The sequence below is a fragment of the Rhinolophus ferrumequinum genome, chromosome 12 (assembly GCF_004115265.2).
Source record: "Rhinolophus ferrumequinum isolate MPI-CBG mRhiFer1 chromosome 12, mRhiFer1_v1.p, whole genome shotgun sequence".
NCBI classification, from domain to species: Eukaryota; Metazoa; Chordata; class Mammalia; order Chiroptera; family Rhinolophidae; genus Rhinolophus; species Rhinolophus ferrumequinum.
This window is the reverse complement of record NC_046295.1, coordinates 20138010-20165189: the sequence shown is the minus strand read 5'-3', so window position 1 is coordinate 20165189 and position 27180 is coordinate 20138010. Positions and strand designations below refer to the sequence as shown.

The following is a 27180-nucleotide window of genomic DNA, read 5'->3' as shown; positions in this document are numbered from 1 at the left end:
CGTATACAATTTCAAACAAAATTTTAGCAAATAGAATCCAGCATATATAAAAAGGATAATATATCTTGATCAAGTGGGATTTATCTCAGGAGTGCAGGGTTGGTTAATAATTTGATAATTAATCAATGTAATTCACCATATTAAAAAGTAGCTAGAAAAAAAAGTGGATAAAGAAAAACCATACGATCTCAGTAGATACAGAAGAAGTATATGATGGGGCGGATGGGTAGCTCAGTTGGTTAGAGCGTGAGCTCTGGGCAGCAGGGCTGCTGGTTCGATTCCCACATGGGCCAGCGAGCTGTGCCCTCTGCAACTAGAATGAAGACAGTGAGTTGCAGCTGAGCTGCCGCTGAGCTCCGGGATGGCTCAGTTGGTTGGAGTGCGTCTTCTCAACCACAAGGTTGTCAGTTTCACTCTCTCAAGGGATGGTGGGCTGCGCCCCCTGCAACTAAGATTGAACAAGGGCAACTGGACTTGGAGCTGATGGGTCCTGGGAAAAACACACTGTTCCCCAGTAAAGTCCTGGAAATACATACACACACACACACACACACAAAAGTATATGATAAAACCCAACATTTATTCCTTATAAAAGTCTCAGGAAATAGAAAGGAACTTTCTTAATTTGAAAAAGCATGTATGGAAAACCTACAAGTAACATCACATTTAGTAGTAAAAGAATGAGTGCTTTTCCAAAGATTAGGAACAAAATAAAGATGCCCATTCTCAAGAATCTGAATAAATGCAGAGTTAAACCTTGTTCATGGGTTAGAAGACTCAATATTGTTAATCCTCCTTAAGTTGACCTCCTTAAATTCAACACAATCCCAATTAAAATCCACTAAGCATTTTTTGGGGGTAGAAATTGACAAGCCAGTTCTAAAATGCATATTGAAATGTGAAAGACTTTTTCAAAACAATTTTGAAAAAAGAACAGTTGAAGACTAACACTACCTAATTTCAAGATTTATTAAAAAGTTGCGTTAATCAAAACCATATGGTACTGATACATAAACAAATAGATCAATGCAACAGAATAGAGAATCCAGAAGTAAACAACACACATATTGGAAATTAATTTTTGAACAAAGGTACAAAGGCAATACAGTAGAGAAATAAATGGTATTTTCAACAAATAGTGCTAGAAAAGTATAGCTATATGTAAAAAAGTGACTCTTGAGTCATACCTCACACCATATACAAAAATTAACTCAAAATGGATCATAGACCTAAATTTATAACCTAAAATTATAAAATTTTCAGGAGAAAACCTTTATGACCTTGGATTAGATAGTGATTTCTTAAATATGATATCACAGGCATAATCTACCCTGTTTCCCCGAAAATAAGACCTAGCCGGACAATCATCTCTAATGCGTCTTTTGGAGCAAAAATTAATAATAAGACCCCGTATTATATTACATTACATTGCATTATATTATATCCAGTCTTACAGTAAAATAAGACTGGGTCTTACATTAATTTTTGCTCCAAAAGACGCATTAGAGCTGATTGTCCGGCCAGGTCTTATTTTCAGGGAAACACAGTATAAAAGAACAGATTGGACCTCATCAAAAATAAAAACTTTTCAAAAGGCACTATTAAGAGAAAAAGATAAGCCACAGATTAGGAGAAAATATTTGCAAAACATATGCCTGATAAATGACTTATCTCTAGAATATGTAAAAGACCTTTAAAACTCAATAATTAGTAAACAACCCAATTAAAAAATGGGCAAAAAGTTTGAACAGAAACTTCACTGAAGAAACTATGTGGATGGAAAATAAGCACATGAAAAGATGGTTCACATCGCTAGTTATTAGAAAGATGCAATTTAAAGCTATAGTTAAGTATCACTATAGACATGTTAGAATGTCTAAATTAGAAAGACTGGCCTTTTGGAGTGTTGGAGAAGATGTGGAACAACTGAAATTCATATACTGATGGTAGGAATGGAAAATGGTACACTCACTCTGTAAAACTATTTGGCAGTTTTTTAGAACTACATAAACACCTACCAGGTGATCCAGCCATTCTATCTTAGAAACTTAAGATAAATGAAAGCATATGCCTAGAAGGTTTGTGCATGGGTGTTCATGACAGCTTTAATAGCCCCAAACTGGAAATAACCCAAATGTCTTTAATACAGGTGAATATGTATACGTTGTGGCATATTTAAGAGTTGCTACTGCTTAGCAATAAAGAGGAATGAACTATTGATATAAACAACATGGATGAATCTCAAAATAATTATGATGAATGAAAGAAGCCAGACTAAAAAGAATACATGTATATCAATTCTAGAAACCAACCTATAGTGACAGAAAGCAGATCACACATTCTCTGGGGGGCGGTGGGGGAGGAGGGATAATGAAGGGGTACAAGAACATTTTGGGTGTTGATGGATATGTTTACTATCCATCAACACTGTGGTTGTGGTAATGATTTCACGGGTGTATACATTTTTGAAAACTTAACCAAATTGTACACTTTAAATATGTGTATTTTAGTGTATGTAAATTATACCTCATACAGTTGTTTTTTAAAAAGCACATAAAATCCATGGAAATATTTAAAACCTCAGAAGCTTTATTTTTATTTTTACAGATACTGAGTTCATGAGTTTATTGGTTGCTATTACCTTCATTTTTTTGTGTTAGAGTTTGACTAATTCACAGTGTACTCACTTCATTTGTTTACATGTGAAGCTTAGCTCTAGGAATTCTGTAACTTAGAATGATCTTTTAAATGGTCTACATATTGTTCATTAAGTACATTTTCCTCAAAGGAAAGCACCATAGCCCACCTCTGACAGTTTGATTATTTTTAATAGAGCCGTAGGCACACAAAAGGATCATCGTTGCCTTACAAATGAATTGATGCTGCAGACTGGTACTTTGTAGGAGGTAAACGCCGACAAGGTGATACCAAAACAGCCGCCTTTTACAGAATGACAACAATTTGATTATAAATCCAACTGGGAAGTGTGCTAGTTGATCATTGTTAACTCAGGAGTATTTTAATTTTAGTGAGTCAAGATGAAGTATTTTATTTAAGTGATGTCTTCTTTGTTTTTCCTCTTCTAGGAAATATAACAGCAGCCATGATAGAAGACAAAGGGCCAAGAGTGACCGACTACTTTGTCGTGGCAGGTCTCACTGATACATCTACTCTATTGGATCAAGAAATAAATCGTTTAGATGCTAAGTCAACTGGACCTAAAGCTCCAATTACAGACATTGCAGTTATTAACAAATCAGCTGGGGAAACAGTACCTGAAGGTTACACCTGTGTTGAAGCCACTCCGTCAGCTCTCCAAGCAAACTTGAACTATGGAAGTCTGAAAAGCCCAGAACTTTTCCTCTGTTATAAGAGAGGGAGAGATAAACCACCTCTTACTGACATTGGGTACGATGACTTATTTTTTTTGCTATAGTGAAGGGAATAAAACTTACCTAAGGTACATGGGAATAGAAATTTGAAATCCTTGCTGGTTCTGTTATTGTTTGTTACTTCAGGTTCAAGTATTAGAAGATACTACATATCTCTATCTACGCTTACTGAATTTCTTTGCATTGTACTTGAATCATTGGCTCAGTTCCTTTCAAAAGAATATTGAAATGAAGGCATTAGAGCCTGAAATGTGATTCCATTTCTGTTGTATTTGTCAGATAAGCTTATTAATTAAACATAAAAGAACAAGAAGCTACAATAAAAGACAGTAGATTTTAAGGAGCTACTTGGATTATGTGATGAGATTTTTGTGAAGCCTCGAATTTATTTTAACAAAGGAGCATTCCTGTTTTAAAAAAAATAATTGTGCTGTGTGGTTTTTAGTGCCAGGAGGAGGGTATTTACACTTTAAAAGGAGTGTAGTTGTTAGGAGGTATTTAGTATCTAGTCTACAGCCAATGAAGAATATTCTTCTTTGTAAAAGTCTTTTTTCCCAAAATGTCTACATTGATTCTTCTGTAAAGATGATGTGTTTTTAGAATATCTGTAATACTTTACCATATACATGTGTCATATATTAAGCTGTTCTGTTTATTATCATTACCATCAGTCAGTAAAAACATATAGATACTTGAGAGCATCTTAGGGAGTATTTGGGATCAACTTGTTCATTTATGCAAAACATGCCGTTGGAATTTTCATGGGGATTGCATTTAATCTGTAGATCTATTTGGGGAATATTGCCATCTTTACAATATTAAGTTTTCCTACTTATGAGAATGAGATGTCTTTCCATTTATTTAGGTGTTCTTTAATTTTTTTTAGCAATGTTTTATGGCTTTTAGTGTACAAGTCTTTCATTCACCTCCTTAATTAATATTATTCTTAAGTTTTTCACTGCTTTGGATTCTATTATAAATGGGATTGTTTTCTTAATTTTTTTTGGATTGTTCATTGCTGCTGTATAGAAACACAGCTGAATTTTAACTGTGTGTGTTAATCTTGTATTCTGCAGTTTTGCTGAATTTATTAGCTCTAATAGTTTTCATGTAGATTTTTAGGGATTTAAAAAATATATAGGGTCATGTCCTATGCAAATAGAGATAGTTTTACTCCTTTCTTTGTAGTTTGCTTTATTTACCCCTCTCCCAACCCCCCAGCGGTCTTATTGCTCTGACTGGAACTTACAGTACCATGTTGAATGGCATTGATGAAAGCAGGTGTCCTGTCTTATTCCTGATCGCAATGCGGAAAGCTTTCAGTCTTTCACCATTGAGTATGATTTAGCTGTGGGGTTTTCAAAATGCCATCTATCATGTTTAAGGAAGGTTCCTGCTTTTCCTGGTTTTATGAGAGATTTTATCAGGAAAATGTGTTGGATTTGTCGAATGCCTTTTTATTGAGATAATCATGTGGCTTCTTCCTTCATTCTATTAATGTGATGTATTCTATCCATTGATTTTTATGTTGAATCTCTCTTTTAATGTAACCATAGTACCACAGTTTGAGAAATAATTAATTCTTTACTGTCATCATATGTCCACATTTCCCTGATTGACCCATGAAGTTGTTTGTTTTTTTAAGCAGTTAACTGCTGGTTATTCAGTTAATAGTTGTTCCAACATTTTGAAAGGTAGTGAGCTACTGCATTTGAGCACCACTTGTTAAGCGCATCACCTCCACTGTTACAGTAGAGCTCTGGGGAAGTTGTCCCAAGGTCCTCATTATGTTCAGATTTCCACAGCCAAAGGATGATTTGTCCTTATCTTACTTGACCTTCAGGTAGTATCCATTGACCCTTATGTAGCATCCATTTAAGTCCTTTAGTATCATCCACTCTGTTTAGCCTCTATGATTTTCCTTCAAGTCAATGCAGTTAGGATGGCGGTCATACAACTTTATAGGATCATTGGGCACAGGAGCCAGGTTAGAAAGGGTTGAGAAATGATTGGCAATTGGAGTCATAGAGGCTTCTTTTTGAAAGCTTGACTTTAAGGAAAAGAGAAGGTAGTTATGGGCCTTGCTATTCAAGGTGTGGTCCATGGACCAAGCCAATATTGTCCATAGGGCCTGGGAGCGTGTTAGAAGTTCACAATCTCAGGCACTGCCCCAGACTTACTGAATCAGTATCTGTATTTTAACAAACTCCCCAGAAGCAATGGTTGTTAGGATACCTGAGGGGAGAGGAAAGGCAGAGTGAAGGGCTGTTTGTAAACCTTTCTCCCAGCGAATAACTTAGAACATCTTCATATTGAAGGAGAGAAACCAGTGGAGAAGGAAGAGCTGAGATATAGGAATAAGAGGAGATATTCGATACAGTAAAATTATGAAACAGATTGAAGGGTAATGTCAACAGCCTGTGTGATTGCGTTAGCCTTTAATGTAGGGGCTTTTCCTTTGAGGGGAAAGGAGGTTAAAATGACCGTGAACACAAATTATTGGTTGCAGTGGATGATTCATAACATGTAATGGATTTGTTCTCAGGTTTTTAAATTTCTCTATGGTTTTCTTAAGAAGAAATGTCTACAGAAGATTGGCTGTAGGATAAAATTTTGATAATATCCATGTCAGTTGAAGGGAAACCAGCTAGGGACTTACGTTCTAGTCCTCAGTGTTCCGTTAGCTGTCCTTTGATGGCCATCTTTTCATAGCCCCTCCCCAAGCCCCCTGACCATATAGAGTCATAATTGTTGTTGCTTGGGGTTCTGGGGCACGACTTAAAAGTAAAATGGTGACTCAGATCATTATGCTTCGGATGCTTTCGAGTTGCAAGTGGCTCTTTCATACACATCTTGCAGTTCCCTAACGCATCTGATTCCTGTTAGTTTACTTACCCGTGGTTGTCTTTAAGCTAATCACGATGGTAAATATTTCTCTCCAGATCAAATAATTGTTAATATCTGATGACTTAAATATTTTTACCTGTCCTCCCCACCTTTACCCCTTCGCGCACACTGGTGATGTTTGGAAAAATCTATTAGCCGCTGTAAAGAGGCACCCATCTCCTTTCACTAAATATGAAACACCATTGTTAATCTTTTGACCTTTTTGACTGGTTTATAAACTGAAATGAGATATTTACACAAATAATAGTTTTTTTTCCTGGAAAAGATGTTAAGTTAAATATGTAAGATCTGATATTCCCTCAGAATATGGATACTCTATATAAAACATAACTTAAACAAGATAGTATCTTGTATGTCAGCTATGTTTATTAAGATAAAGAATCACAGACTATTATTATCCACAGTTCTTATCTTCCTCCATTTATCAGATTCATTGACTTTCATATGAGAGTTTTTTTCTCCAGCACTTCTGTTTTTGAAACTTTTCAAACATACAGAAAAGATAATAGAAGATACGTTTTGAAATGGGGGCATGCGAGTCTTCCAAATTGGTTCTTTTCTTTTTTCCAGATTGCTTTGGCTATACTAGTTCCCTTGCATTTCCATATGAACTTTAAGGACATGTTGCCAATTTCTACCAAAAAAAGAAAAAAGAAAAAAGCAGTTAGGATGTCAAAAGGAATCCTGTTGACTCTGTAGATCTGTTTGGAGAATGTTGACATCTTATCTTATTAAAGTCTGCCTAGCCATGACCATGAGATGTCTTTTTATTTATTAGCTTATCTAAGAAGGGGTTTTTAATGGTAAAATTTTGACAGGAATTATGAAGGAAAATTTTGTACAAATGTCTGAGTACTTGTTAAAACTTTTGGGAATTGACCTGAGGATGTTTGTGGTGTTGCCCTTTGCTTGTTTCAGATGTTTCTTGTAATAAGCAACCAAAAATCAAGTTCTTTGATCCTATTTACACTTCTTAAAATTTTCTGGCTGTTGAAAAATAGTAATTAAGAGATTTATAATCCCAAAGTAGTAATTTTAGTTTTGGTTTGCAATTAAGATTTGGGAAACAATAAATACAGTGTTTCCTCGAAAATAAGACCTAACCAGAAAATAAGCTCTAGCATGCTTTTTAGGATGACATCCCCTGAACATAAGCCCTAATGCGTCTTTTGGAGCAAAGATTAATATAAGACCCAGTCTTATTTTCAAGGAAACATGGTAGAGATTAAAAAAATTTTCTTTTTGTTTTCAAGAAGAAAACCAGCATTAACCTGATATGTGTTTACATATTTATTTTTTTCTCTTCTCCCTGCCATGCAGAGTTTTATATGAAGGGAAAGAAAGGCTTATTCCAGGTTGTGAAGTGATCCAAGCCACACCCTATGGTCGCTGTGCCAATGTCAACAATAGTTCAACGACTTCACAAAGAATTTTTATCACTTATCGAAGGGCTCTTCCAGTTCGACCCCAGAATTCTTTGGCTGTAACTGATATCTGTGTTATTGTGACCAGTAAAGGAGAAACCCCTCCTCACACTTTCTGCAAAGTTGACAAAAACTTAAATTGTGGGATGGTAAGAATAAAGTTTTCATTTCATATTTATAAAAAGGATAATTTTTGGATTCCTGTTTATTATTGGGCATGTAATTTACTCTCAGTTTATATTTTCGTGGTTTTTATTTTTAGCTTTCTAACTTTTATGATTTATAATAATTCAAAAAATCCTTAGCCATCTGATGTTTTAGAATAATTTCATCCAGAAAATAGATACTTAAAGGTAGAGAATTTTTTTTTTTCTACATGCCAATATTGCTTATTGCTAAGCTTTTGGGTTTCAAAAGCTTAGTGTAACAAGGACAATTGCAGGGAGAGCAGGTGGGGACTCCCCTTGTATTTATTTTAAATATTGTAGTTTTACATACTTTTTTAAAAGGACTCTAATAAGATGAAAATTGAACATATACATTTGATTTATAGTTTATGAGACTAAAGTTTATTATTGGGTCAGATTTATTTTGAAAACTATGTTTACATCAAAAATATATTTACATCAGCTTAAATTGGTGTAGGCAGACATGTTTAATGCTCCCAGGGCTATTAGTTTGCCTCTGCAGGTAATGAACGACTTTATAGCACCCCAACGACCCCAGTCTTTCCTAGTTTGGGTTCCATTGTCCACGTTATGCTGTGTTTTTCAGATATAGGCAGTGGTGGATGATTGTAGAATTCTAAGCTTTTTGAAACTGCCTTCATGCCAGTTTGATATTTGTGGCAATGTTTTTTTAACTCGTTTTAGTGTTCTCAACTTCATGTTTTGCTCTGTTTTATACTATGTAGTCTGTTTGATAAACATGTTTTAAATAGACTTCGCTGAATAATCAGAACCTTTAGAAAACATTCAACAAAAGGAATTTTTTTTCACTTTTCTCTTTTTAAACCTAATTTATATTTTACAGTGGGGTTCCAGTGTGTTTCTATGTTATAAGAAGTCTGTGCCTGCTTCTAATTCAATAGCATATAAAGCTGGTAAGTAAATTATAAGAAAATTGTCACTATTACTGTAGTTATTGTTGCACATTAACATTTGGTTAGAAGAGGCAGTGTATGTTCCCTTATGTAGTCTGTGGAATTGATTTATTCATAAATTGAATTATCTAAAATTATAGCATGTAAAGGCATAAGTTTCCTTAAATTCACTACATACTACAAGATAAATTACTATTACCTCACCCCCCAAAAAAGTGTTAATTAAATAGAAACTTTCATCCCAAGCAAGCATTTGTGGAATAAATATTCAAGCTTTTAGTGTACACTAATAGATTTAACAGTTCAGTGGAAAACTGCTTACTCTCTGACCTTTTATATTTTGGCAATCAGAAAGGTGTCAAACTGCATCTTTACTTCTTATATTTCCTTCTCTTATCTCTGTGTGTCTGATTTGAAACCACATGTTACTTGCCATGAAAGGTGGACTTGCTTCCTTTCTCCCTTGTTGCAAAGAATCAGCTATATGGAGGAGAGGAGGGCCTGAGAAACTTTTCTGCCATGACGTGTTTGAGAAATCTATCGCCACATTCTTACTGCACAGTAAAGTGTCAAGGGCTGTAAAGATTTAAGTGTGACCTCTTCATCCCACTGGTATGGTGGGATAAAAACTGAAAATACAGGTATGCTCCAGTTGTACATAGAAGAGAAATACTGGAATACTTCTTTGTGAAAACAAGTAGTGTCAAATACTTTTTGATCATGCACAATATTTTGACTAAAGTTTTACTTCAGGGAAGTTAGGAAAATTTATATCTGAAAAATCTTGATTGTCCTTATAAAGACATTCATTCTAATGAATCAGACCATTTAATTATAATGTAAAAATAAAGGCAGCACCTAACGATTATAAATCCAGTATCATTTTTAAATGTGATACTGTTAATATTGCTGTAATGGGTTGACTGTATGTGATTTCCTAAAATTTTTCTTTTTGGTGAAAAGTGTCACTTAAACCTTATAGAAACAAGCTTTGTGAAAGTATAAGGTATTTGATATAAGACACTTATTTTAGAATACAGAGTTTTGGAGACTGAATTTGGACTCAAAAATCTACTGATTTTCAAGTGTTTATCTTAGGTGTGGTCTGCGTATTAGAGCCATTAGAGACTAATGAACAAATGCCATGTAGCTTTGTTATGCTTCTCAGAGTGCCTCCTGCTCAGACTTCCTTTGTCTCACACACTCTGGACTCAGTCACAAAGGGTTTCTGTCTCATTTACTTTTCATGTTGCATGCCTTTTACACTGCTTCTTTCTCAAGATGAGTTTTGGGGGCTGTGATTTGTTTCCTTGGCATTATTTCATAACATATGTCCCTTCCCTGAATTTTTTACAGAAGACTAACTGAAATAGTTGGTAAATTTTCCTGTATGTTTCTTACCATTCTCTATAAGATATTGGCAGTATGTAGAAGTAAATACATTAAGTTGGTTATTCTGTTGAATAGAGTTTTAACTAGTATATTTAATACGTTTTAATGTTACAATGAACTAAAAGTTCATAGGTAAAAAATCTAGAGTAAATTTGTTAATTTATTTTAATTTCTGATACAGCAAGAGAAAAATCGATTTTGAAATTTCACACATAAGTATTTCCATGAAATTTGCTATTAAAATATCCTAATAATGTCTCACATATAATTTATGGAAAAGTAACTATTAAAAATTTCATTGTTTTCCTTCTCCAAAGGTTTAATTTTTAGATACCCAGAAGATGACTATGAGTCGTTTCCGCTCTCAGAATCTGTACCTATCTTCTGCCTTCCTATGGGAGCTACTATTGAATGTTGGGATCCCCAAACCAAATACCCACTTCCAGTTTTTTCAACTTTTGTCCTGACAGGTTCTTCTGCTGAAAAGGTATATTTTTTTCCTTTTATTTAACCTCCTTTGTCCATGTTTTAATCCCATAAAATGATTAATATAAATTTTCTTTGAATGTTAGGACTATTTGGATACAATACATTTTGGTTTAAATTTGTACTATAATGCCCAAGGTGAAAAGTCAGCATAAAAATTGATAGCTCCTGATACCCGTGGAGCTTCTACAGAAACAAATATAAAGTCTTTATGGAGAGACACCCCCAAAACCCAGGCCTCAAGATGAGATTATAGTAAAAGTTAGAAGACAAAGTTACCATAGAAAGAATCAACAAGACACAATACCAAGTAGATTAAACCCTCAAGATATTGAAATAAAAGAATAACAATTTGAAGGATATTGTAAATTGAATATATAATTGAAATGATTCAAGACCTAATAGAGAGGTTCAAAACATCAAGAAAGAACAGGATATTTTGAAAAATGAAGAGACAGATTGGAAAAAGAATCATATGTCTAGAAATGAAAAATGTCCTTAAAATTAAAATTCAATGAGTGATTTAAACAGCAGGTAAGATATACATGAAGGGAGAATTAATGAAGTGGAAGATAGGTCATTTCAAATGTAGCACAAAAAAACATAAAACATAAAAGGAGTTTAAATACATACAGGATAGAATCAGAAGGACCAATAGATACTTAATGAATTACAGAAAGAGAGACTAGAAAGGGAGAGGTAGCATATAAAGAGCTAAGGTTGGTTGAGTTTTCCTGGATTGACGAAAAATTGAGTCTTCAGATTAAAGATACACTCTGAACACTTCAGCAGAAAAAAATAAAAATACAGAACCACCTCTTTTACAGTGGAACACCAAAGACGAAAAACAGAAAGAAAAGACATTTACTTTCAAAGGAGCAACTATTTGATTGGCTAATTTCTCAACAACAATGAGGGTCAGAAGCTGACTCTGGGTGGTGAACACACAGTGTGATTTATGGATGATGTGATACAGAATTGCACACCTGAAATCTATGTAATTTTACTAACAATTGTCACCCCAATAAATTAAAAAAATAATAATAAAAAAAAAAAAGAAAAAAGAAAAAAAAAAGAAGTCAAATAATATATTAAAATGGAGGGAGTTAGCAAAGATAGTTTAAGCAGCATGCAGAAAGCACTAGCCATAAAAAAAAGATGAATAATATGCCCTTATTGTAGTTAAGAATATATGAGTATATTCATTCAAAGATACCATTAAGAAGGTGAAGAAGGCCGAGCGAAAATAATGTGATATATGTATTCAAGATGGGTCTTGTATCCAAAATAAATATAGAACTTCTGCATTATCAGCAACGAAAAGAAACAATCCTGTGGCCCAGCAGTTATACTTCTGAGCATATCCCAAGAGATATGAGTGTATATGAGTATATGTTCTTTGAAAACGTGTATATGCTTTATTTGTAATAGCCAAAAATTGAAAACACATATACAGCAGTAATAATGACATAGAATGATAATTTAAAATAAAAGAGATACCCAAAATAAATAATATTAGGAAATAAAAAGTAAATAAAACCTGAGTATCTTAAAAGTAAATAGATACAGTAGAAATTTAAAATTGAAAATTTTCTGAGGTAATTTGATAAAACAGGCAATTTTACTGAAAATCATAACTAAAGCCGACTCTTGGGGATCAAACAAAATACATCCGTGGCCTCAATCTATAGGCTACAAGTTCACAACCACTGTTAAAAATAATGAAGGTTAAGACCAGGACAGCGTCTGAAACATAGTAAAATACACACTGAATGAAGTCCAACTATGTCAACTGGATTGCTTACAACTAAGCTAACTCTTATAGAATCATTTATATATTCTCTCATTGCAAGCAATAAGTATAAATGAAAATTTTAAGATCTTCAAACACATTGAGTTACCAAGTTTGACCAGTAGAGCACAATAAAGCCTCACTGAGATGCTTTTGTCATGTGGCTGGTTGAAAATCTCTGAGATCACTTTGAAATAATTGTATCTGGGAGTGTTGTATCTACAAATACAAGGGTTATATATAATTACTAAATAGTTGTAAGATTTATAAAAGTATTACCATCCATTTTGAAAACTTTTTCATCACCCTAAACAGAAGCTTCCCTCACCCCTCCCCAAGTCCCTGCTAACCTCTTTCGTACTTTCTGTCTATGAATTTGCCTGTTCTACATAGCTCATGTAAGTAGAATAATACAATATTTGTCCTTTTGTGTCTGGCTTATTTCACTTCGCATAATGTTTTCAAGGTTCATCCACGTTGCAGTATTTATCAGAATTGCATTCCTTTTTAAGGGTGAATAACATTCTGTCACATATATAACTGTATATCACAGTTTGTTTATCCAGTCATCTGTTGATGGACATTTGGGTTGTTTCCACCTTTGGCTGTTGTGAATAATGCCGCTATGAACACTGGTGTACAAATATCTGTTTGAGTTGCTGTTTTGAATTCTTTTGGGTATACAGGTTTCTCCCACTCTCCGAAAACAGAACATTCCTATGGATTTTTTTGCAAGCCAAAATAGTGTAAAGCGAAGAAACAATTACTGTGAATTTATGTAGAAAATTTTTTTAGCATGCCCATATCCCCAAAATAACCTACCAAACCATACCAAATACACAAAGCCTAAAATAAAAAACACACAAAAAAACACACAAAGCCTAAAATAACACTAGCGTATACTAAAAGCAGGAGTGATATGCTAAATACACACCCCATTTTGTATACCCATCAATCCACTCAAGCAATAGACTTTCCATTTTATCCATTGTGCGTTCCAACTAAGGGAGACCACTTTGCTACTAGCAGAACCAATAGTAACTTGGGCAGCTTTCAAGATTCTTTCTCTCTGCATGTAAATAGTACAAATGGTGGACCAGGCAAGTTCATACTTAGGATGCCTTTATTTAGTTCACAATCAAATGCTTAATAATGTCCAGTTTTATGTTAAGCATAACACCCTTACAAGCTCTGTTAGGCTTTTCTGATACCTTAGGACACATCTTGCTAATAGAAGCACAAACTAAATTCAGATAAAGCACAGATGCTCACAGACACGTTCGCAGTATGGCATCTTGATGTGGAGATGCTGGGGAAGGGGCGTGGTGGTGCTACTCTGGCTGCTGGGTGCACGTAGCGTCCATGACGCTGGCTGCAAAGCAAATGCTGAGCGCTGTTTTCTCTTTTCACCTTTCTTCATAAAAGTGAAAATCCCCTTTGGATTTATTTCTGTTAGTGTAAACAGGTGCTAATGTAGGTCTTTCGTAAAAGCGATGTGGCATAATAAGAATTTTCAGAAAGTGGGGGATACCTGTATACCTAGGAGTGGAATTGCTGTACCATACGGTAATTCTTTGTTCATTTTTGGAGGTGATGAACTTTGTTTAACTGTTTTCCACAGCAGCCGCACCATTTTATATTCCCATGAGCAATGTTGAGTTTTACTTTCCATTTATCTGTCATATGCACTCTAAGCAAATATTTCTGTGAAATAAGACAAAAAGATAAATTAATTTTAAAAAACCTCAAATCTTATAATGGAATTCTGTTGCTCTATAGGTATATGGAGCTGCCATCCAGTTTTATGAGCCTTACTCTTGGGAACTTCTAACAGAGAAACAGCTTATGCAGCTGGGCCTGTTGACACCTGTGGAGAGAAAAAAGGTCTCCAAATCCATCAATTCAAACAAATGCATTTGTTTACTCTCACACTGGCCTTTTTTTGAAGCTTTTAGAAAATTTCTCATGTTTATCTACAAACTTTCTGTGTCTGGACCACATCCTCTTCCCATTGAAAAGTATGTATAATGATTAAAGAGATGTCTGGTGAAAAAACTGGGTGTATATATACATTTCATTGTTTACCTGACTTGAAGCAGCAAAGTTAGGAAGAAGAGTCACAGTCACTCTAGTTTTTACTTTCTCCCTTCTTCATTTGAGTAATTGACTGAGAATTTAAAATTGAGGAGTGGTGGTGAGGATGATCAAATAATAATCTTTTGAGAATTCAGCTGAGGAAGGAGCTCATACATATGTGTTGTATTGTGTTTGTTCTTTTGGTCATTCTCTAATAACCAAGAGAAAAATAGGTGTTGATACACACACCCCGCCCCCCAATACAAGTGTCCATTCCAAGTTCTAACTATAAAACACCTCTAAACTGATCTAGAAATTAATAAGGGTGAGTTAATTGATGTTAAAAGTGAAGTTTTGATTTTAGCATTGACAGAATTCTGCATGTTTTCCCTTTGATTTATAATTCTCTTTGTCATGGAAATCGTGAGCAAGAAAAATATATGTGGAACCTCTGTCTTTTTTAAAACCACATTTTTCTGGCTTCTAGTGGCACAGTGACTTTTGTTTATTAGAAGAAATAATTTATATACCCTGCTAACAAACCAAGAGGTGTCTGAGGTTTTGTGGAAATGTATTATAGCATGCATAAACATAGATTTTTCTTACAATTTGAGAAATCTCACATTACAGTAGAAAGAGTACCAGCAAAACATACTTGTTTAGTGGGTAAGTTGGAGGTAATTATCTGCAGATTTTAAAATAATGCTGTTCATAACCAACTTTAAAAAATATAATGTACTGTGCGTAAACTTATCACAACTTGGTATAGAAATGTGGTTTTGACTTTTGTGTTTTACTCTTGGTATGCCAATCTAATAGTTCATAATTCTAGATTTAACTTTCGGCTGTCAGATTAACTTAAAATTGTTTGAAGTAAAATTTAATGTTAGTGACATGTTACCAACTTTTTGAAAAATTAAGTTTCTGTGAATAGTTCCTGAAAATAAAATCAGTGTATGTGATCAATTTATTTTTCTCAGTTGAAGTAGTATTGCATTTTAGTGGCTCCTAAGAGGTCAAAACTTTGGATAAACTTAAGAAGCATTATTTATAGGTAGAGAAAGGGAGAGGGTAAATGTTTGCCCTAAGTTATAGTAAAAGAATCATATTAACTAAATTCATATTTGATTAATTTTTAATTATTAGGCTTTAATTCTATATTAGTTGTAATTTATTATATCACAGTTAGTTTGTCCTCATATTGGTACTGATAACCATGGCAATAAAAATTAGCTTCTTTCATGAAAACCCTATTTTTGTTACTGTTATTTTTCTGGTGATAACAGGATATATTAATATGGACTTTTAATCAGCAAATATGTTGTGCATTTCAGAAGTTTGGTAGGATGAGTACGTTTATTTACACTGAGTAAATTTATTTAGCTTAAGTTTTAGGTAAGTGGCTTCATCAAATTTGGAATGATATTTTAGATGTGTTAAAATTGTTGAAGAATTTTAGAAAAGTAATTATCTTTATTTCAAAATTTTTCCAGGCACATTTCACATTTTATGCAAAATATCCCTTTTCCTTCACCACAAAGGCCAAGAATTCTTGTACAGGTAATCAAAAAGTATATTTGAGGGGAACCCTGCATATATTCATTATTATAGAGTGGATTCTGTGCTTTTTAGGTTTGAGGTGGAGCAATATGCATTCATAAAGTCCTTGAATTTCTTGTATTTTATATCTTTATTGAACATCCTTTTGTACTGGGTTTTTTGAATTTGGTGTGTACAGAATTGGAATAATGTCTGGCTCATGACATTATCAACATTGGTCCATGCATGGCCTTTATGTAGCTAATTTTAATAACTTGAAACTTAGAATTATGTTTGGGCATGTTTTTAATTTTGGAGAGACTAATAAATATTAAATATGAAATGCATTATGGTTGGAGGGCGAAAGTGAAATAGTAATAGTGATTTTCAGACTATCTATGTTAAAGGACTAGTTTCTTCTTATTTCCAATCAGTGGCAGACCTATATAAGTATACAGCTTGTGACATACACAACTTGCCATGTGAGATCTGTATACCCCATGAGTTCCCCATGACCGCGTACTTGGATGTGCGAACAGCGTCAGATTGCCATAAAAGTTTCTAAAGAGCTTGCTGTCCATTTATATATTATCTCTTCCTGGACCAATAACAGTTTGCAGACTGGCACTTTGAGTAGCACTGAGAAGCAAGCAGGTGGAAATATTTTTCTAAGATGTTATCAACGTTATATTATGTGATATGGTAGCATTAAGTCAAATATTGTTAATCTTGAATGTACTTCTGTTCAGCAACTGTTAATATATATCAAGTAACTTCCAAGTGCTTACCAGTGTGTAGAGTAAATAAATTTGAGGCTTTTAGAAAGCAATTATTCCATAATTTTTAAATAACTGTATTTTAACCAATTAACTGAATTAAAATTCAGTTGAATTAACCATTTAATTAAAAAGAATCCAGTAACTCTGAGTAAATATAGCTGTTGTTTTATATCTTACTACATGTTTCCAAAACTGTCGTGTTAGTCTGCACATTCATTGAAGTATTTTCCATTTTACCCTTGATCTAAACACTTAGGTTTTAGAATTGGTTTGGTTAATTTATCTTTTTTTTTGTTTTTTTAAGCTATCAGTCCACGATGCGTTAATATTATCACAGCCAGTTTCCACACCTTTACCATTAAGGTAAATCATTATTTTTCTAAAATGATGTATTTATTTACTGGGGACAGAATGCTTTAAACCATTTTAAGGGTTAAGATAAGAAAGTGCTATTTTCACAAACTATGTAAGGATAGCCTTAATGTTTCTAACTTTATAGCGGGTTGGATGGTGGGGCCATTAAAAAAAATGGAATATTTAAGAGTTGTAGGGAATACCTACCTTCCTTTTCCTCTCATTTCCCCTCCCCATACCAATTCATTATTAAATGTTCAAGGTGAACTGATTTTAACCTCCTAAAATGTCATGAATCTATTAGCTTCTTTTTATCTGCATCGCTAGTCCAGGCTAGCATGATCTCTCACCTGGACTACTTAAGTACCTCTTAATAGATATCCTTTGGACTTTTGTCTTCCTTCAGTTCTGTATTCACACTGCAGCCAGTGTGTCCTTTTGAGAATCCAGAAGAATGCAGATATAATTGTGTCATTTCTCTTCCAGCATAATCTCTTACTTTTTTCACCTTCTCCCTTACTGTGCTTTAGTCATAACAGGGTTATTTCAATTTCTTGAACCTGACAAGCCTTTGTATATATTGTACCAGCCCCCTCCCCCCGCCAACTCTTCCCTCCGTTCTTTTGAGCTCAGCTCATATCATTGATCTCAGGAAAACCTTTCCTGATACATCCCCCTTTGTTACCAAACGATGAGTTTAAATCATTCTGTTAGACTGTCTTGTTAGATTTGCTACTTTTCAGTGATAATTAAATCAGGACTTGAAATTGACACTGGATTCTTAGTCTATTAATATGTAGGAAATAATATGTAAATCTTAACATGTTTTTGCAAAATAATCATAATCCACAATCATCTCTTTTTTCTTTCTCTCTAGTGGAGCCAACTTTAGCACCTTGTTAATGAATCTTGGTCCCGAGAACTGTGCAACACTGCTGCTCTTTGTTTTACTTGAGAGTAAGATTCTTCTGCATTCTCTTAGGCCAGCTGTGCTGACGGGAGTAGCTGAAGCTGTTGTAGCTGTAAGTATAGAATTTTCCTTTTTGTACAGAATTACTGATAGAAGTTTTACTCTAAAGGGAAATTTCCTTCAACGAAAGCCACTTTGAAAATATCAGTAAAAGTTTAACATAAAAATAATTGGTAGCAAAGAGAAACTTTCTCTACTTGAGAGAAAATTTCAATTTTTAATATTTCGTTTTTCATATTTTAGAGGTCTTTAGAGAATCTGTATGATTACATAATAATAAAACTTGTGAATGAAACTTACTGTATTAAATGAGAGGTTCTGGCCAATTTCAGCTGCCCTACAATTAATGGAAATCAATTACACAGTTACTTTCTCCCAATTTTAATTTTTTGTTTTTGTTTTTTTAGAATTTTACAAGTTTAATGTGACATTAAAAAAAAAAACCAAATTGAAGTTTACTTTAATGTTGTATGAAAATGTATGAGAAGAAACAAAAGCAAATTAAACATTATCACATGTATTTACACCACTATCTAGTTCTTCCTATTAACTTTATTGTTCAAACAATAGAAAGTAGGTAGCAATTTAGGGATTGGGAAAGAGATAAAACCAAAAAACTTCTCTTTTCTGTTCTTTTTTTTTTTTTTCCATGTCAAACGGGTAATGTACTGATGTTGTAAGAAGGTTTGTGGGAGGCACATCTCCCTCCACACAAGAACGTAAATACCCAGTCATTACACTTACGAACTACAAAAGCATCCAAACTTTTCTACCATGTTTATTCTACACGGTAGACCTCTGCTCACAGAGATGGCTTATTTTACTTCTCCACGGGGCAGGAATTCAGTTGTATATAAATTTGAACCTGCTCAAAAGCTCAGGGAGACTAGAAATGATGGTTCATATCTGTCATATAATGCAAACAATGGTGCAGCTACAAGCTTGTAATTTTTAGGGACTGCACACAAGGCTTTCTCCTAAAGTTGGACCAAAAACAACTTCTTATGTTCCTTGGGTTTTGTAACATGTGCAGGAATATAGGGATACTGAGGAGGTTACTGAGACGGTTGAAAATTTGGCCTCCACCAGTTAGTTCCCAGTGCAGTCATCAGTGGCCCAATCTTGCAGGACGCCATCTTGACGACCCAGTATCTCTGTCATTAAGCGATTTAGTTCTTCAACTTCAGCTTCTCCTGGGTTAAGTTCACCACCGGGTAATTTGAAGGAAGTTGTTCCCAGCTGTGACAGTAGCACATAGGGTAGCCAGTGCCATGTACAATCAGATCTTCTTCTGCGGTCCTCCTCATTCCAGTTGTATCAAGTTCCTCCCTCATGCACTGAAATCTGGCTGCAAAAGAGCTGTCCTCAGAGAGAGGCTCTTTTGTTCAAAATGTACAATTGGTAAGAGGGTACAAGTTGATAGTGCGCTCCAAGGTGAGGGGCTTGGTCTGCTGGATGTACTTGTTGCCATACTGGTTGACCACCACCCCTCCTTCCGCCCCCAGCCGGTCTGAGCAATTGGGCAGCACCATGGACATGCTGCAGAGCTCGGATACTGGCAGCGAGAGCTGAAACTGGGAGGCAGGGAGACTTTCCCAGTGCTAGCAGTGGTTATCTGCGTCCCACTCAGCAGTTGCCATCTGCCACTAACATGAGAGAGTCCAGTTTTAACTTTTAATCATTGTGAGCCAGTAATGTATAGAAAATTCTAAGTGATTGTGAAATAGGATAATGTACAAGTGTTTACAAAGCATGGAGTAAGCACTGAATAAATACTTGTTAAATCAACAAATGGGATATGTGTCCAAGATCTTAAATCTGGTCAGAAAAATGCTTCTAGGACGGAAAACAATAACATACGAGATGGTTTATGGGAGGCAAAGAACCTCATTATATATGAATTTCCCAAGACTTCACAGTTGCATGTGAAAGCGTAAGTTGTTATAACATGAAAATATTTGTTAATGAACTGAGCAGTTTTAGCAAGTTCCCACTCAAATATTCCTTCCTATAAACGCTAGTGTTTGTCCATGCCCCTTTGTCAGAATCTTTGTGGCCCAGTCTCTTGATTGATTTCAGCAATATATAGTGCAAGAACACGTGGAAAGAGTTGCAACATGAAATTGGAAATTTTATAAAAAATGCAAGATTACATGGAATTTATGTAACTGATGTTGGAGAGCTGCCTGAATTGCATACAAAATCCTGATAAATGAGGATTTCGCAGTTAGGCAATTTAAAGAAGAGAAAATTGAAAAGAATGGTGACAAGATAAATTCTTTAAAAGGAGAATAATTTGTGTATCAAAGAACATCAAAGAGTTAATGGAGCCTTACAGCAAAAATTGATGAAACCAATGAGTATTTTTGTAAAAATGACCCTATTTATGGTTGCACTGCAAAAGTCAAAGGTGAAGACAAGGGGGTCCTATTTTGCTGTCAGATAGTTTTGTTCTAAAATTTCTTACATAGTTGCAGGTGTAACACACCTGTCATTGAATGGGAGATAATCCGTTTTCCCGGAAGGAAATCTGAAGTCCTTGCAAGGTCCTGTGCGATTGGCTCTATCCTCTCTGATCTCATTTTTTGCTACTCTCCCCCTTCCTTACTCTGCTCTGGCCACACTGGACTCCTTGCTACCCCTGAAACATTAGGCCGCAGTGTCTGAAGGCCTTTGCTCCAGCTGTTCTCTCTGAAGCGCTCTTCTAGGTACCCACTTTAGCAAAATCCCTCACTTTCTTCAGGTTTTATAGTTCAGTTGTCTCTTAATGAGGCCTACCCTTTTTGGCCTATTAATGATACAACCTGCTTTCCCTTTCTCCTCTTTTGAACTACGATCCTCTTTACCTGGCTTTAACATTTCATTTTGTGTAGCCCTTAGCAGATTCTGACATGGTATATATTTCATTTATTATGTTTTCTGTTTATTTTCTGTCTCTTCCTGCTAGACCATGTGTTGTCAAACTATGTCCTGCAAGTCAAATCCAGCCTGCCACCTGTTTTTGTAAAGTTTTACTGGAACATAGGCCATTTATTTACATATTACCTGTGACTGCTTTCATGCATGAAGACAGAGTTAAGTATTTGTGACAGAAACAATATGGCTCACAAATCCTACAACATTTCCTATCTTATACAGAAAAAGCTTGCTGACTCTTATGCTAGACTGCAAACCCCGTGAGGGCAGGGATCTTTGTTTTATTCACTGTTATGCTCCATCGTCTAGAGCAGTGCTTGGCACCTATTAAGTGTTCAAATATTTGATGAGTAAATAAATGAAGATAAAAATCCCAATTCTGAATAACTCTCTGGAATAACTAGCAGTGGTAGTAAATGTTATAGGCATTTATTTGGGGTGAGTGATGATGGATAAGAATTGAACTAGACCTTGAAAGACAGCAAAGGTTTTTTATAGGAGAGGAAAAATGTATCAGGGATGAAAATTTGAATATTAACTGATTATTAAAATTTTAATCTGGATTTTTAGTTAACAAACCTTGCCCTTTTTTTAAAAAAAGAAAAGCATATGGGTTGTCCTTTTTTTGAAAAAAGAAAAGCATGTGGGATACAGTTAAGGTAGACCTTTGTGAAGGAAAGCTGGTAGATTCTTCAGGTATGTTTTATATTGACTAGTAGTTTTATTTTTATTTATTTATTTATTTATTTATTTATCTATTTATTTATTTATTTATTTTTATTGGGGAATATGGGGAACAGTGTATTTTTCCCGGACCCATCAGTCGTTGTCATTCAATCTAGTTGTGGAGGGCGCAGCTCACCTCCAAGTCCAGTCGCTGTTTTCAGTCTTAGTTGCAGAGGGGTGCAGCCCATCATCCCATGTGGGAATTGAACCTGCAACCTTGTTGTTGAGAGCTCACGCTCTAGCCAACTGAACCATCCTGCTGCCCCTCCAGCAGCTCAGCGGCAGCTCGTTGTCTTCAATGTAGTTGTGGAGGGTGCAGCTCCCTGGCCCATGAGGGAATCGAACCAGCAACCCTGTTGTTCAGTGCTTGCGCTCTAACCGGCTGAGCCATCCAGACACCCTTGACTAGTATTTTTAAGATGCCAAGCTTCACTGAAGTTGGATCATTTTATGTTTATTTGAGTAGTTAGGAAATTTTTCAGTTGAAATTTTCATTTGACTATTACTATTCCCCAGAGAAGCATTTTAAATTTTTTTGATTCGTTAGTGTTGTTAGTTGGATTTTAATCAAAGGTTATTTTGAGAATTAATAGATGGATGAAATGCATAAGAGTTAAAGAACATGTTGAGTTTGTTTTATAATTTTTTAAGGCCATTTTCTGTCTTTGACTTTTTCCATAAAACAGAACGTGGGTTTTGTATACATATTAGAATAATTGACATGCAAAGAGCTGTTAGCGTTTTTTTACTGTGCTTGTGATCATTGTCATGCTTAAAGATTTTAATTACATTGGTTCATAGTATTGCTTAGTAATATTTTATAGTCATTGAGTTTTTGGAATGACGTTTAAGGTAAAAGAAAGTAGACTTAACTGCTTCATTACGTTCCCTTTCAGTGATACTGGTTAATTACATAATTTTATTGCAGATTTAAAATTTTGCTTTTTTAACTTTTTCCCCAGATGATCTTTCCATTTCAGTGGCAGTGCCCATATATTCCCCTGTGTCCTCTGTCAGTGGCGGCAGTGCTGAGTGCACCTGTACCGTTCATAGTTGGAGTTGACTCAAGGTATTTTGACCTTCATGACCCACCACAGGATGTGGTTTGCATTGACTTGGACACAAACATGTTATATGTGTAAGTTGGTTCTTTTTGTTTCATTTTCCATTTACATTTTTCCTCATATGTAGTTACAGGCTTTTGAAAGCATCTAGAAATACGCTATTTTTAAAAGTTGTTGCTATATCTTCATCAGTGAATTTCAACCAGGGCAAAGTTTCAGAATTCTGGAAAGCTGTGTGGTTTGAAAAAGAACATGTTGTACATTATAATACTTTATATTTGGATACTAATGTTAAAGGCAGGTAGGGGATATTTATGTTTATCATAAAAGAATATGGATTGAAAAAGAAGGGTAAACACTGCTTTCAGAGCTTAAGAGATGATATACTTTTTAGGTTTAATTCAAAATCCATATGTAAGCTTTTAAAAACTAGGTTTACCTATTTGAGTTTAGTCACAATATAGGGTAATATTACGTCATTTTCTTAGTTGTCAAGATTTGAATTTTATAAGGATCTATTTTATTGCAGAGAAATTGATATTAAAGATTAGTCATAGTTTGTTTTACTGGAGGTTATAAATATGTACAGCAGGGGTGTAACTGAGGGTCCAGAGAGTACCGTGTTAATAAAAGAAGCATCTCTGATGGATGCTTAAGAACAAACCCTTCCACACTTCCCACACCTTCTAAAATGGGAAAAGGTAATACATATTGAAAATTTCCTAGTGTTGGTGTCAACTTCCAGGTCCTGGAGTACTTTTATTCTTTACTATTTGTGATTGGCAGTAAATGAATAGAATTTGGGATGAGACTTCAGTGGTCACAGCAATAGAAATGATTGGGAACCAAAGGAATAACTTATGGAAGGAAGAAAATATTTGCTATACCTTAAAAAATAATTTTGAAAAGGATCTACCATTGTATTTTGAAACTGTATAATTGTGGTAGCTCTTTACTATGTATATTTAGATTTAATTACAGTCTGTAAATAATGAACCACTTGGCATGCACTAAATATTTCTTACAGCACGCATTTTGTTGTTTTTCAGCTGCTATCCCTGAGAAACCATTAGGTCAGGGTTGTATACGTTGTGGTGCTTTTGGAAATGATTTATGAAGTTGTAACTTAGATGTTTGCCTTATTTTATTTACTATTGTAAATAAAATAATATTATGGAGATTCTTAGTTTTGTCCAGTTTTAAATGACTTCTATAAAATTTCTATTGATCAAAACATTGTTTTCTAAAATAACTTTGAATTCTTTGCTCAGTTGTACTTAAAGAATTATGAAGTATTGTAGATACCCAAGACTTATAGAGAATAATGTAAATAACTACCAGATTAAAAAATAGAATATTATCAATAAATCTGAAACCTGGATAGTCTTCTAAAACATATCTTGCTCTTGGTTAACCACTATCTTGAATTTGGTGTTTATTATTCCACGTGTTTTTAGAAATATGTATTACTCTAAATGATACTTTGTGTACTTTCAAAAGTTATGTTTGTGTAGTTTTCTGTGGTTTGCTTTTTTTCTTAGCATTCTTTGTGATTTCATCCATGTTGCTATATGTAGTTCTACTTCAGTTTCAGTGTTTATCAGTGTTGATGGATATTTAGAGTGTACCTTGAATTTTGCAATTATGAACAAGGCTGCTGTGATCATTGTGCATATTTCTTTGAGCACGTGGGCAAGAATTCCTCTGAAGCATATACCTTAAAGAACCAGTGTTCCTCAGTAGACTTTGCTGATACCACATTACTTACTCGTCCAGGTTTACCTCTCTTCAGCAGCAAATGAAAGTTCTCTGTTTCATATCTTTGCCAGTACTTGTTACAGTCAGAAATTTTTGCTGATTTGATGGTAATGGGATCTTACTGTGGCTTTACTTCACATTTCTCTAATTAGTTGCAAATGGGGCATTTAATTTCATTTTGCCCTTTAGTTTTCTTCTGTTGTGAATTGAATTTTCCCTTTTTTGGGGGTAAATTTTCCTGTTGGGTTGTTTGTCTTTTTCTTTTTATTTGTATCAGTTCTCTATGTAATCTGGAATTAATTCTTGGTCTGTTACATACATTACAAATAGCTTCTCCCACACTGACTTGTCTTTTCATTCTATTTATCGTGTCTTTTGATGAACAGAAGCTTAAGCTTATTTTAATTGATCAAATTTATCAATTACTCTTTATGGATTGCTGTTTTTGGGTCTTGTATATGGAATTCTCTTCCTTGAGGTCATGAAATACTATCTTGGGTATTCTTAAAGTTGTAAGGTTTTGCTTTTCCCATGTAGGTCTAAACTTGATACTAGTATATGGTATGACACAGAGATGCCATTTTATTTTTTCCACAGGGATAAGCAGTTGTCACATGGCACTGTTTATTGAATACTCAGTTCATTTCTTACCAACTGGTCTTCATCGTCAACACCGTTACGAACTAGTTTCTGTATTTGTGTGCATATCCGGACTTATTATTCTGTTCCTTTGCTCTGTTTGAGCTTCTTGCCAGTGTAATACTATCTTAATTACTTAAAAATTATGTTGTCTACAACATGGATGAACCTTGGAAATATGCTAAGAAACTTTATGTGATCCCATTTATCTGAAATATCTAAGGCAAATCTGTAGACAGAAAATAGGTTAGTGGTTGGTTGCCATGGGAGAATGGGGGAATTGGGAGGTAATGACTAAGGGGAGGCAGGGTTTCTTTTTGAGGTGATGAAAATACTCTATAAAGTGGTGGTGGTGGTTACACAACTCTGAATATACTAAAATTCATCAAATTGTACACTTCAGATGGATGAATTGTGTACTCCATGAATTATATCTTAATAACATGGTTAAAGAAAGTTGTGATGTGAAATGACAAGTCCCTTTACCAACCCTGTTCTTTAAAATTGTTTTGATTTATTTGGGTCTTTGCTCCTTTGATATCAATTTTACTACATCAGCTTGTTCTGCAAAAAATTATGTTATGATTTTGGTTAGAATTCTATTGAATTTATAGATTAATTTGGGGACAAGTGACATCTTTTTCACATAAAGTTTCCCTACCTGTGGATGTGGTATTTTACTTCATAGGTCTTTTTAAAAATTTTCAATAAACTTTACAGTTTTCCTGTAAAGCCCAAGCACATCTTTTGTTAGACTTCCTTATTCCTAAGTACCTTAGGGTTTTTATCACTACTGTAAATGGTATTTTTAATTAAAATTTCTGCCTGTTAGTTGCTGGGGTATAGTAGTGTTACTGATTTTTATGTAGTGGTCTGCTGCCCAGCAATTTAGTTGGATTCTTTTAATTTGTAGATTCTCTTCAAGTTTTTGGCTGTAAGCAATCACACTATGTACAATCCTTGTGTATGTTTTAAATTTCTTGTATTAACTCTTTGGCCATTTTTTTCATAAATGCTAACTTCGTTGAATTGTGGTCAGAACATGCTCTGTACGTCACTGACTCGATATTTGTTGAGATTGGCTTTTAACAGGTAGATTGAAGTTTCAAGTCAATTAAGTTTGACAGTTAAAACACTGTAATTCTAAAATATAACTTTTGAAGCAAGACTTCAGTGTTGTATTCATAACTCCAACATTGAAAATATTTGTTGGAGGGTTAGTGTGAGATGACCAGGTTGAAAATATATAGCCTGTTCCAGGGGAAAACATTATACACATTTTTTTCAGTATATATTATTTTAGGGAATTATGAAGATTTTTGTTATTATTCAGCTTGAAATCAAAAGAGAACTTGAAAAACCACTTATTCAGACTGTCTATATCAGTTGTTGTAATTTTAGTGAAAATACCCTTTCCATTTTCTTTTTTAGTTTGGTATGAGAATTTTGTTTAAGTAAAAACAGTTTATGAGAGATTTTATTAGTTATGTTTTTGTTTAATAGATCCGATGAAAAGAAGAACATGAACTGGAAGCAGCTTCCCAAAAAGCCGTGCAAAAATCTGCTTAGCACCTTGAAGAAATTGTATCCCCAGCTATCTTCAGGTAAATGTGAGGAAAAGGAATATATTTAATGAAACAATGTATAGGAGAAAATTCTTCTTAAATTTAAACATAATTTTTCTCCGCTTAAAAGGAGTCTCATTACAAAATAAAATTCCAATAACAAGAAATTAATAGGATTTTTTGAGCCTGTTGTCTGTGCCCTATCTGCTTGAGCATCTCGGGCCCCTGCCAAAGATCCCTTTACATTCATGGAAAGAGGAACTTCAGGAAGTCACAAGCTTATTTTGACAATTTCCTGA

General features: G+C 34.5%; 1 protein-coding gene, 1 non-coding gene and 1 pseudogene across 6 annotated transcripts in view; 1 reads left to right on the top strand and 2 right to left on the bottom strand.

Annotated features, from left to right (window-relative positions):
* DENND4C (DENN domain containing 4C) overlaps positions 1 to 27180 on the top strand; it is a 101269-nt gene that overhangs the window by 21130 nt on the left and 52959 nt on the right. For all 5 annotated transcript variants that reach the window (XM_033123718.1, XM_033123716.1, XM_033123717.1 and 2 more), the window contains 10 exons: positions 3087 to 3408; positions 7620 to 7872; positions 8756 to 8825; positions 10535 to 10704; positions 14275 to 14513; positions 16065 to 16131; positions 17194 to 17252; positions 18121 to 18265; positions 22818 to 22993; positions 26820 to 26920. In XM_033123718.1, coding sequence (XP_032979609.1) covers positions 3104 to 3408; positions 7620 to 7872; positions 8756 to 8825; positions 10535 to 10704; positions 14275 to 14513; positions 16065 to 16131; positions 17194 to 17252; positions 18121 to 18265; positions 22818 to 22993; positions 26820 to 26920 — 1585 coding nt within the window. In that variant the 5' untranslated portion in view covers positions 3087 to 3103. The remainder of the gene's footprint in view (positions 1 to 3086; positions 3409 to 7619; positions 7873 to 8755; positions 8826 to 10534; positions 10705 to 14274; positions 14514 to 16064; positions 16132 to 17193; positions 17253 to 18120; positions 18266 to 22817; positions 22994 to 26819; positions 26921 to 27180) is intronic.
* Positions 18864 to 18972, bottom strand: LOC117032566 (small nucleolar RNA U13). Its single transcript, XR_004424756.1, has one exon. It is a non-coding gene; the product is annotated as a small nucleolar RNA U13 (small nucleolar RNA).
* On the bottom strand, positions 19057 to 19751 carry LOC117032018 (cleavage and polyadenylation specificity factor subunit 5-like; annotated as a pseudogene).